Source organism: Vidua chalybeata, chromosome 3 (genome assembly GCF_026979565.1).
Source record: "Vidua chalybeata isolate OUT-0048 chromosome 3, bVidCha1 merged haplotype, whole genome shotgun sequence".
NCBI classification, from domain to species: domain Eukaryota; kingdom Metazoa; phylum Chordata; class Aves; order Passeriformes; family Viduidae; genus Vidua; species Vidua chalybeata.
In genome coordinates, this window is record NC_071532.1 from 5,009,195 (window position 1) to 5,022,391 (window position 13,197).

The 13,197-nt window shown below is 43.4% G+C and overlaps 1 protein-coding gene across 1 annotated transcript in view; it reads right to left on the reverse strand.

Annotated features, from left to right (window-relative positions):
• Positions 1-1,390: 1,390 nt before the first annotated feature.
• Positions 1,391-13,197, reverse strand: part of SPRED2 (sprouty related EVH1 domain containing 2) — a 59,370-nt gene continuing 47,563 nt past the window's right edge. The window contains exons 5-6 of the mRNA XM_053937069.1: positions 5,272-5,421; positions 1,391-4,866 (exon numbers count right to left, since the gene is read on the reverse strand). Coding sequence (XP_053793044.1) covers positions 4,216-4,866; positions 5,272-5,421 — 801 coding nt within the window. The 3' untranslated portion in view covers positions 1,391-4,215. The remainder of the gene's footprint in view (positions 4,867-5,271; positions 5,422-13,197) is intronic.

A 13,197-nucleotide genomic window follows, 5' to 3' on the forward strand; every position in this document is an offset into this window, starting at 1 on the left:
ACAGGAGTAAATTATGCTGCAGAAAGTTGGTTGATGTTCATGGTGCCTCCTATCCTGATGGCACTTGTGTTTTACACAGATTCAGTGCCCAAATGGATTATTTTCTTGTTCAGTTTAGAAATCTCCAGGCATAAGCAACACCTTTGATTCATGGATGAAAGCAAGAGGACATTGCAGGCTGCAAGAAACATGGTTTTAGCCAGGCATTTTGTGGGATGGGCTAAATCCAAATGGTCAAGGGAATAGGGTTGGAGTTCATTAGTTACAGAGCGATGGACTGTGAGCAATACTTTGCAACTTTGCTGCTGACAGAGTCAAACACCAACACAAACTGAATGATCTTGTGTGCAGAGTCCTGAACACAGCACCTGACCCACACTGAGCATTTCTCACAAGGGCTGCACATCTTTTTAAAAAAACATACACATACCATCAGTTGTATAATAAATGTACACAGAAATCTTAATGTGAGCACATCACGTTTCTAGGAATATGTAAACAAATACAAATGAATAGAAAGTGTGCTCTTTGCCCCCTCTCCTACATATTGTTTGAGGCAGCTTTGTTGTTCAGCAGCAAAACAACCAGCAGCACATAAAAGAGGAGCAACAGCTTCATTATCACTTACCTATGGAAAAATAAACCTGGGCTCTGCAGATGTGGTCGGTGTTGGCCTGACCAAGCCCTTGGAAATAATTATAAAACTTCAGGTATACTCACTGGTTTCTCCCTGATTTTCCCCACTGATTGGTGGCAGCCTGGTGTCCATTTAAACTGGGTTAATCTCTTTCCATGCTAAACCTGTCTGAGCAGGGATGGCCGTGCCAGGCACCTCAGGCATCTCTCCTTCCCAGTGGCTGCAAACCCGCTCGTGTGCCCTCAGCAGCCGGGACGGCTCTCGCTCAGCAGCCACATCTGTGGCCTTGCCCTGCTCCCCGCTCCTCCTCAGAGCCCTGGCTGAGGTGAAACAAAGTCAAATCAAGGAACAACAGCCCTGCAGCATCTCCAGCTCAGCCCAAAGCCGTGCGTGGGGTGAGGCCTCAGGGGAGAAGAGCAGGGGGAGCAAGAGGGAGCCTTTGCTGCTGCCATGGCTGCCAGGGCCTACCGGGGCCTGGTGCTGCCAGGCCACGTCCTCCCGCCAAATGCGCCAAACACCCAAAAAACACCTAAAATCCACCAGGAAAAACCCACCCATCCTCGTCCTCCCTTGCTGTGTCTGGATGAGAACGGCCTGTGCCCAAGGCTTAGCAGCCTTTGCCACCCAGAACTGTAAAATAAAGCAATTTTTTTCCTTAGAAACCCTGAGCTCTGGAGATGCCCCCATTCTGTTTTCCCCTCAGTCTCCAGCCACCAACAACAATAAACGGCATCTTTTTGACAATAAACGGCATCATTTTGATATGATGTATTTGTATTTACATGGTACATTTTAAAGCAATAGCTACACTGATCATACATATTAGAAACAATAAAAAAAGAAGTTAAGAACTAAAATGTACATCATACACTTGTATATATATTTTTTTTTTTACACAGAGGTAAAAAGGCTTATAAAAATCAATACAACAGGGTTTTAACTTTTAGTATATAGATACATAATGATGAGGCTTCAGGCACTTTAATTTGTTAACGTGAGCAATAGCTTGGAAAAAAAAAACAAACAAAAAACCAAAACCTTTCCACAACAGGAAAAAAAAATTGGTTAATGTTTTTGTTACCACAGATACAAAAATAAAATCTGAATAATTTCTCTCAAATGATTGATGTCAGTATTGCAAAGCTGACTGGGAGAATGCTACACACTGTTCAGCAGCAGTGTGGAAATTAAGGAGAAATATTTACAAAAAACCACCCATTTCTATCCTTGTGCCCTTACACCACTGCCATCACGAACCAAACAACGTACGCAGCAAAATCTACAAGTATTACAAAAACCCAAGAGAAGAGGGAAGAAGGAGGGAAAGAAAAAAAAAATAAAAAAGAGGGACTTTTTTTTAATAACTTTTATTTTCAGACATACAGAAAGGCTTGGAGTATGTCTACTTTACTTAAATAAATAGGGGCACTTCAAGACCGGACAAAAAACTGTAAGATCTTTTTGTAGTGTTGTGCTTTATAGAGAGAAGATCTTACAGATGTTTGTTTACATGAAACAACTTTTGAGAACAGAAATAAAAGGAAAAGGTTGTTTCATTAATTATTTTTTTACGAGGCTGGCTTGATGTTTACTAGACACCATTGAGAGATTTGTCAACTGCTATTAGGCACAAAATATTTATATTTCATTCAGCAAACCCAGACACATCACCCAGAGTGTAACACTCCATCCCTTTTCCACTATCATTCAATTTTTTTTTTTTCTCCAACTGAAAAAATCCCCAGTAACTGCTATGAATTAAACCTACCCAACTCTATAGTGTATAATAAGCACATTGCATACTTAATTTACCGTTGACTAAAAAGCTGTGATTAACTCTCAGAGGAACTGTTGGGACATTCCACCAAGAAAGAATGGCAAGCATTCCTTTTACATTTATTTGGCAAATTAATTATTAAAAAAAAAAAAATCCTCTCTTTTAAGACTGATGTCAATGTGCAATAGAGGGAGGGAAAGGACATGCGACCACTGGCAATTTACTGCAGAAAGAAATTATGGCAGGAACAGCAGTGCCAGCTTTGACAAGCCAATCCCTAGCTGCCTCAAAGTATTCGGATTGTACTATGCTAGTTAGAGCTCACTGCGCTAAATCTTTTTTTTTTATTTTTTAATAAAAATTATTTGGCTATTCCTTGTAATATATTAGAAAAATACTCTTTTTCCAAGCTAATTACAAGCCTTGTACACAAGACAACATGACATTAAAAAAAATAATAATTAAGAAAAAAAAAATTAAAGTAATATTATCCTGCTGTATGCACCTTATGCATCCACTTGATAAACCTGGGTGGTGAACTGGGGAGGGGGAAAGCCAGGCAGACGCCTCAGTCTGGCTCCTGCAAGGACTCACGTGCTCCATCCCACACACAGGCTCACAGCAGTGTGCTGAGAGATGTGGAAGAAGCTGGCAGATTGGGACCGCAGGTCACAGACTGGAAGTGGTAGTTATCATCCTGGCTTTGGATTTTTCAATACCTGCTTGGACTGCTAAATGCTGTTACTACAGTGGACGCGAATGTTCTCATGCTCATGTATACAGAAAACAAACACACACGATTTTCCATATAATCCACCACTTAATGCAGCATTTCCCCAGAATTGCCATAATAGTGCTTTTGACATTGCATTGTTAGTAATTCTTTGCATATCAACAATTTTCCTCATCTGGAACCTTAGTGTTTTATTCACAGATCTCTACGTTGCTGTCTAACGATGAAGTTCCCTTTCTTTTTGGGCAGAGCTCTGAAAACACATTTTTCCAATGCTATTTAGGGAAAAGAGAAAAGCCTAAAATTTAAGTTTCCCTTTCAAGTAGTGGTCTGAAATGATTACAGGTAAGGAGGACTATCAGATTCTCAATGGCTGTGTGACTATGGTAACTGAGCCTTACTTTCTGTTCACAGAGCTTTAGGAACAGAGAAATAATTTAAGATGTTTGCTGAAGGAAATGACGATGGACCCTAGAAGAGAAACTGCAGCTTAGATGGCTATTTTAGCTTTGGAAAACAGAACAAAAAACCCAAAGAAAACCAGTGACAGAAATACTGTGTTGTGGTACAAGTTTGTTACTAGCACACCTTCTATACACACACAATAGCTTGACGGTAAGTTAAAATATCTTCCAAGTGAGATCTCATTCACTACACCGTCCCATTTCTAGAAATGCCAAAGCTTGCTAACACGCCGTTGGTACCACACAAGCGGAGGCAAGACAGACACAACCTGGAGATGTTCTACAATCCACCACCATTTAAAGCAGTTCTTCTCTCAAACTCATTTTAAACGAAAAAAAAAAATATAAACATGTACAAGACAGTCTGTTTTGATTACAGATTAATAATACAAAAGTCTATGCTGTAGGTTAGTTAGTTAGAACAGTTGATGAGCAAATCAATGCAGTGTGAGCCCCAGACGACCCAATGTAAAGTGATCCAAACTGGTGGTTTCCGGATGCTGTCGGGCACAGTGGCTGCATTAAAGTGAGTGACCTCAGTGCTCCAAAACCAACGTGTTCCTTGAACTACAGGAAAAACCTAACACTTTGAATGCATCTGTAGTCATCCAGCAGCTTTGTGTTTTCCACCACAGCACCTGCACATGACCCCACAGTGGTAACAAGCCCGAAGCGGCAAGTAACAGCACATACATGGAGCAATGAAAGACAAGGCGATAAGGGCCATCCACCGGAGGCAAAACATTTCATCACTGGTGTCGCACGAGCAAGGATCTGTATAGTCTCCTTCTGGGTCGGACATACAGTGATAGAGCATAGTGTCTGCGCACCACATACAGCTCACTCGATGGATGCAAGTCTTGACGCGGTCTGGAGCATCCTGGCACTGACCCCGCTTGTTCTCCTCGTGGTTGAACATGTCCCTGCAGTACACGCACCGCGACCTCTCACCATCTTCCTTCCGCCTGGGCTTGAATTTGACAGGTTGAGTCTTTATCACAGCACCCTTGGTATCTTCACCCAGGTCAAAGTCCGAGTTGTCTACGTAAGGATAAGTGTATTCGTGTTTCGAGGCCTCGCTTTTGGCAAAACGTACGTAGGAGTCCATGTCATCAGGATCAAAGTTCTTCCCTCGTGCTGGGGCATGGCGATAATCCTCATACCCAGTCATCCAAATCTTTTCCCGAGGATTGATGCGCACTATCTCCTCATCATCATCTGGAAAGTTGACGTGCCGGTAGGATCGTGGTACTGACTGTGGAAGCAGGAAGGAGATGAAGAGAGAGAAAAGATAAATAAGCTCATTTTGCTACTGGTAATCACTGTCTCCTTGCTTCCTGAAGAGCCAATACTTAACAACTTTGTCTTTCCTTCTTTATATGCCCTTCACCGTGATCCATCGCAGACTTTTTCAGCCTTTGGCTCATGAGGGAGTACAACTGTCACAGTCCTACACTGGCCTGCGTGCACGTGGTACAACATAACATGCAGTGTTACCCCCTCCCCACACCTTTTTTAATAACAGGAAGCCATTTAAAGCTAAATGAGAAGGAAAGGGGGAGAGCAAAAGGAGGGAGCTGCCTCGGGCATGTGGAGGAAAAACCAAACATGGGAAAACTCTGGCAGACACAGAGGTAGCAACACTGGGAAGAAACCTTACTTGTTCTAGATGGTAGTGGTCAGAGCTGTAATGGTCGTGAAGGTGTCCACGAGTGCAAATTCTTCGATGTTCGCAGGATGCAGGAGAAGCCAGAGTTCGCACAGGCTGTTCCCTTTTCTGAGAGGAGTTGGAGGAGCTATCTGTAGCATTCTGTTTTAAATGGAAAGGGAGGGGAAAAAAATTGTCACACATTCAGCTGTTACAGCACAGGGCATTAAGAGATGTTTTGCCACTCACTGACTTCGCGCACACCTGCAATATTGGCAACACCTGACTGCTGGAGGCTTCATGAAGTTTCACATAAAATACTTGAAAGAGGTAGATCTGTTGCCAGGCCATAAAAGCTGTCACCACACACATGGAAAAATAATATGCCATAGCCTGCCCGTGACATATTCACTAACACCACTTGTATTCTCTTGGCATGTTATTTGTTATCTTGGGCATGGCGGGACGATGAGTGCTCACCAGGTGCTACCTCTGAAGAGCAAAGTTAAATCCCAGCAAATGATGCAATCCTGTAGGTCCTGAAGGCTCAGACAGAGCATCTGTGTGCCCAGGCTGTACCCCACCAGTCACCCAGGCTACAAAAATACTGGCAATTTTGTTAACCTTTACACATTCTCCAAACACTCACTGAATTCCAGTTCATCACCGGCTACTTAAATATCAGCTTTCCTTTAAAAACTTCAGGCTTTTTTTTCTTGTTTTGTCACTTTTTTGCCACTCACAATTACTGTGCAATGAATGTTACTTGTGTTTTTATACATTCCTGGCTCCCTGTGAGCACTTTCTTTAGGTTAATTAGTTACATTATTATGCAACAATGATCATGAAAGGGTGAAGTATCACACAGTAACATGCTATTGCCAATACCTACTGCTTCTTAACAATCCTATTTCTCTTCCTGCAGAAACACACAGAGAAGGAATAATGTCAGCCACCATCTCTCCATATCCCTTCCTTGGTTAAAACAGTTGCCATACAATATTCAGGATTTTGCCCATTAATTCTATTTATAGGTTTTTCATATTATCATGAATATCAATGGACAGTTGTTAAATGCACCAGCAAACCAAGAGCAGGAAAAAGAGAGCCTTCATGCACAACAACCAGAACAGCTATAGCACTGCACGTGCCTGAAACATTGGTGCTTGAAATAAAAGAAATCTCCACCCCATCCCTCTCTTAACTAACAAGATGTGCTGCAGCTACAAGTCCATGGAAAAGGTTCCTGATTGCCAGCTGAGACACAAACTCAAGAGCAGAGAAGAATTGTACCAGTAGGAGCAGAAGACTGGTTTTACCTGAAAAACCTTCTCTCCTTGTCAAGAATGCACTCTCTAAATACTATTTTCCAATGAATCGCACCAGACGCATTTCTTGCTCCAAGAATACAAGAACCCTCTTTGTGAGTATTTGTTTATTCTGAAAACAATGCTCTGAAAGACTCCGTCCAAAGGTGAGAACACCTTGAAGCATTACAACACAAAAACAGATGTTGGTTCTCTTTAACTCTTACAGCACTTTAAAAGCACCGAACTCCCAACTTATTTTGTTGAAAGCAAACACACAGTTGTTTGCGGTGTGATGTAAAGCCAGGCTGGGTTATCTGAGAGGTGCAACAAGCAGAATGAGTTTTGAATGGCTGACTCCCATTAAGAACAGACTTTTAATACGTGTGTTTGTTTTATTTTATTTTTAAAACAAGTACACAGAAGCAGATCAACTCTTAACATAGTTAACAACACCTCTAAAGTGGAACCAATATTCAGCCTGCATCAATATTCAGGCTCTTTTAAAAAAGAGGTTTCATCAGTCTTCATAACTTATTAGACAAAGGCATTTCAAGTCTGGGGTTTAAACCCTTCAAAGCTAACTCTTGTGCACTCAACTTCAGGCCCTACAATAACTAGCACATTTTGGAGACATTTAAAGAAAAAAAAAAAGAGCAGTTTCTACAAATGTTTTGTAATAACATTAAGCTTAAAACCCGTTTGAAAACCCTGAGAAGAGTCAGGATTTAATTAGAACAGACACGTTGGTACTCACACAAGTACCTTTCCTGCAGAGCTGTATGTGGTGCAGACCAAGATGCTGAGCTGTGATTTAAGCTTCTCAGAAAGCCACACAACACACCCCATGATCCAGGCACCTCAAGCCTGCTCTCAAAGTTAAACTTCAACTGACATGAAGCAAAAAAGAGGCAGGGTCTTAAAATGGTACCATGGCAGCCAGCAGGACCCTTCACCTTCAGTGGATCCACAGCTGAGCCCTGCTGGGACAAGCCTTTTGTGGATACACAAAAACATCATGGGTGCTCATGGTCCAAACAATGCAGCCTGGGGAAACAACCCAGTGGGAGGTCATTGCACATACTGTCCTGCAACTGCCTCCCTGTCCTGGATGAAAATAAAAATCCCACCCAAACTAGATATAACTCCTTGATAATCTCAGCAGGGCAGCTGGGAGCTATAACCAGCCCTCTGCGCTATTTGCTGCCTCTCTGGGAAGGCAGCATTTCTGCAACAGGCAACTGGAAAAGAGCTTGTAGTGATTTTTATCTTGCCTGATTTGTATCTACCTTTGCTATCCTCCACACCTTCTTCCTTTGGACCCGTCGGGGCAACCGAGCCTCTCTTGCACATGTGTTGACACGGCTACAAAACCTGTTTGCAGCATACCAGAGGCTGCGGCGCTGCTCTCCGCTTTCTCCTTATTAAAAATTGCTGCATTTCCACATTCAGTGTCCTCAGATTAGATGGGCAGTTTGCCAACACAAATACTTACCCTAAGTACCCATAAAGGGGAAATCAAGCTCTCTAAGACCAGGTCTCTGCTCACTCATCCATAAAGAAGTTCATGGTGACTCCTGGCTGGTGACACCAAAGGCAGTAGCTGGGTGACAAATGCAGTGTCTGTGGAGTTACCTTGCTGAGCATCAGCTGGGATAAGCACTGGTACTTTCCAAAAACCACCATTGCACCAAGGTCCCTCACTATTTCAAACTGACATAGGGGAAGAGTGCTCTTAACACACATGAATGCGTGGTCTGAGGACCGAAGAAGACAAAAGAGGTAGTAAATTCCTACCTCCCAAGCAGAAGGTCACCAGTGAACCCCACAGGCCCCTCACCTGTGCTGGTGGGCACATTCATCAGTGATGTGAGGAGAGAGATGAACAAGATGACGACACAGTTTCCAGATGAAACTTGTTATTTCACCAGAGTCAAAATGAAAGTTGACCCTGAAAACCTGCTTAAGAATCTCATAATGCAGAAAGACTTTTAACATGCTGGATGCTAAAAAACCCCCAAACATAATTAAACCTAAAGAGCAGCGTGACATAAACACCTTGATCTGACACACAGAATGATGCTCTCTGAGCCAGTTATTGCTGGACAGGAAAGAGGTCTTGGGATTAAAACAGGCAGCTCTGTGACAGTGTCCACTTGGTGGCTCAGCAACAGGTTAAAAAAACCAGCAGCAACAAAGACAACCACCAAGGCACTGCATGTACCTGCTGTGCTGCTCCAAGCTGTCTGTGGTGCTGGCCCTCCTCCACCCTGGCCCAATAAGGGCATTTCCACCTCACAGAGCCATGGCCAGGACCACAGAGGATATGGGATGGCTTCTCAACAACAGCTAACTAAATAGCCTGGGTCTCTCCAGCCTGGGAAAGAGATCATGGAAGGGACCAAGAAGATGAGAAGTCTACTGAAGTGTGAATCCCATAGGAATGTGAGCAGGAAGGGATTACTCTTCTAGTATCCTTCAGAAAGTAAGATCACGAGGCATTCACTGGAACAGGCTCAGATAAGGTTCAGGCAGAAGGAGGTACTTCTGATGGTGGTCACAGCTAAAATGAGGTTCAAGAAGCCAGAGAGAAACCCTCAGAAGAAATTGACCAAGGATTAGAGGCATGATGATGCCTCAGGCCTCTGAAAGTGTACTGTTCTCTCAATGCCCCTCCACTGGGACTGAACCTGGACTTGGTGACTGGTGAAAATCAGGCATATTTTCAAAGAAAAGGCACACTCATCCTCAGCCAAGTGCCACTAAGAACAAATGATGGTAGGACTTTGTCAGTGAGGGAAGCAGGGAACAGCTTCTGTCCCCCACAAGAAGACTGGGACTTGGCTGGGATTATCCACCATCAGCATAGCAGGCAAAATTTTGGGGAGGGTAGTGAAGGGTGGAAACATGAGATGCTTGCTGTAAGTCTTCCAAATACAAACACACTCACCTACAGAAATACATCTAGAAAGGACGTGGCCTCCAGACACAGGCTGTTTCACTGATGGAAAATCAGGTCCCAACTACTGAGCCACTGGTCTCTCAGAGAAACACCATCTTCTCCTCAAACCTGTTAAAACCAATCCAGCTCCAGCATTTGGTTTTGAGAGGAAACTATTGAAAACATGCCCAGTAGTCACAAAAGAGAAAAGAACCCAAGACTAAAAGTTGTTGGAACAGGGAGTCCGATAACAAACTCTGTTTCAACATGCCCTCAAACTCTCAATTATGAGAGATTTGTGCTGCTCATACCAGAACCTTCTGACTGCTACAGCGGTCACAAACTCTTGTGGTTTCACTGCCTGGATAACAAAATCATTAATCATGACCATAAGAGTAATTTTATAAAACCTGTGCAACACATTTCCTGTTGCAAGCGAGCTGGACGTATCTGAGCAAGCACACGTACTGCATGTGTGGTATGGCTGCTTAAAGAAAAAACAGCAGGCTTCTACAGGCAAATGATGGCACTGTGGTAATTTACAAAAAAGAAAAACATGTCCTTGTTTCCCCCTCAGACTTTCAGAAGTGACTCATTAAATTAAAAAACCCCAGTCATTAGTAAAGAAGATTATGTTAATCATTTACTGCAGTTTATTTCTCATTGAAATAGATTTGTTACACAAGAAGGCTAATCAGATACCTAAGCAATAAGCATAGATGAGCATCTATGAAAAAAAACACAAGAAAAAGAAGACTTCTCCTGCTTCTAAACTGGACTTATTACCTTGCCTCTAATGACCTCACAGAATAGGTTTACTCTGTGTGATGCAACATGCAAGGCTGACTATAAAAAAGAAGAAAGAATTAAGAATTAATAATTCTCTCTCAGAATTATGAAGCAATACAATCTGTGGCAGCTTGTCAGAAAATTGGCTGCCAGAGGGAAATTATGGAGTTCTGTCACTTAAAATTTCCAGAAGTGCTCTCTGCCAGCTAAAGGATTTGCAAGTTTGCTGTGAAAAATAATTGTGGGTCAAGCAAGACAAGATTTTTTTTTTCCCCTCTCCAGAATGGTTAATGGTTGCATGAAGTAGGAGGGAACAGATGTATCATGATGTTGAACAATTAGCTTTGCAAATAAGGGTTCTGAAGGAATCAAAACCCCATGCCAGCCTGGCCTTTGCAAAGCACAAGCCAACCTGCTCTCTATTGCCACGCTCCACTTTTCCCATTTCCCACTGCCATGCAAGCCCACACACCACAACATCCAGATCCAAGGGGGCCTCCTGACATGCAGCACAGAAAAGCAAAACTTGGTGGGGCTCACGGTCTCACCTTTACCGAAGGCATCCTTCTGCAAGAGCCAAAGCTCCCCGCAGCAGCTCCTGGGCTCACCTGCGGAGGCCGGAACGTGCTGAAGGAGAGCCCAGCACCAACTCTTCTTTTGAGAAGGCATCCCCACCATTCCCAGGACAAGAAACCCAGCTCTGCTTGGGTTGAGGATGAGCCTGGAGAAGCCAGAGAGCTGCATCCTCCCGTGCCACAACCCAACCACCTCCGGCCGAGACCTCTGCAATGGGCTCCCCACCAGCAGCCGGAGCCCCTGGTGTGCCCTGCCCAGGTGCAATCCCTCGGGAGCCCTGGCACAGCTTCACTTGACCCTTTGCTTTCACTGGGATATGGGGAGGCACAGCTGTGCTATCAGTACGGAAAGGAAGAATGATAAAGCCAGCAAAACAGCGCAGCAAGCGAGTGATACCGAGCTCTGCGCCGGCCTGGGCCTTATCTACGGAGCCGCTGTTTAGGAACGTCACCAAGAGGAAGTCTGAGAGTTATTTCGGATGCATGGCAGAGAAGCTTCCACCTTTCCAAAGAAATTAAGATAAAATATAGTCTCCCAGAACTCCCTCAGCTTAATCTTGCCAGACCAGAACAAGTCCTTCCGTTTTCCTCCAGCTTCTTTTAATTTTATTTTTAAAGCCTAAAGAGATACAGCACTTCTGACTTTCACAGACAGTGGAACAACACAAATTCTAAATTTCATCTTGAAACACCTTCTTCTCTCTATTCAAGACATTTAGAAAAGGGAACAGCTGACATTTTCCATCACCCTCTAACTGCGCCCAGTAAACTCAAGACAGCCCATTTCAAAGAGACCTTAGATTATCCAAGTATTAAGAAAAAGATTCAGTGTGAAAAATCTTTTAAGATGTGAGACTCCTGTCTCCTAAGCACAAGCTTTTAATTTGTCATGGCAAGACAAAACCATGGAAGAAAATGCTTTTGTCAAATTTCTGTTTGTTTCCCATCACTGAAGACAAGACAGAAACTGTATTGCAGAAAATTGTTTCCACATATTTTTGGAACATTTTGCCACTCTCATCCACTGGGGATGGCTGCAGCTGAATGTAGCTCTACTCTGCTCAAAGTCTGAAGGAAAAACTTCATGCTAGATCGTATTCCAGTTCAGTTCAAAGACAAATTGGCTGTACACAACCTTTACAATAAGCATGGATTCAGACTTGTCCAATACCAGAACATGAGCAGAATTTCTCAAATGTTTGTTTTCTAGTCATCCCTGAAACAAATACCAATATAAAGTGCAGACAGCTTGCTGTTTTTTACTCCTACCTTTTATTATTTTAAGTTTTTGTGGCTATAGCTTTCAGTGCCATAAAGATGCTGGTGGCTGTGCTGGCTGAAGTCAGCAAAACTTAAGGAACATTTATTTATTAGAATTCAGCACACAAGATAATCTCCATTAAACTCCTGCTAAACCCAACTCTGGCATCATTGGGCAGCTCTGCATGGGCCACAGATGTGGCTTAACAGCTCACTTCAAGTAGTGAAAAGAATATATGAGACTCAGACACGATGACATGACAAACACTCAGATGTGGTAAGGGGGGGAAACCTCAGGGAGATTTTCCTGTTTCACTACTTGCCTCATACAGGGCATCAGATATGTCTGCAAAAAGCAGGCATTTGAAGAGATACAAAGAGAGACTTTGTCTGCAAAAGTCAGAGGAGGACTGAAGTAAGTCAGTATCCCATTTTGCTGCAGACCTGGACCAGAGGCTCTGAGAATGTCTATTCAACATTTCCTTCCCAGGATACTTCTCCCCCTCACTACACCACTGGGCTAGAGAGAGCACTGCTTCGATGGAAAGTCTTTGCATCAGGTACTTATAAGGGAAAACCAGAATGTTTTAAGGGGGAAGAATCCCAAACCACAAGCCCAGCTTCTAGGGCTGCTCTCCCAGGCAGCACAGCAATCCCACAGTACAGCGGTGAGAGCAGGGTGGCTCTGTCTGCCCACAAGGTGCTTGTGTCCTCATCCAAGAGGAGAGCCTCTCCTTAGCAGGACTCCCACGCTTTCTTCTTCATTCCTGCAACTCCTCCATGCTGAGGCCTGATTGGATTCCTCCATGCTGAGACAAGCTACACTGCTTCAACAGGATCTTTTTATTTAAACCTGGGAACTGTTTCAACTAACCCATTGCTTAAAACCATCTAAGGATAGAGGCTAGCCTTTCCCTTTTGCAGAGGCTCTGTTAATCTGTTTATACCTTGAAAATGACACCCTGGTGTGGACTACAGCACTGTTGGATGCTCCAGCATCCAACATTTGCACTTGTACAGCTCTGCAAAGACTAGCAGAACCACTTTCTCTAACAGTATTATCCAC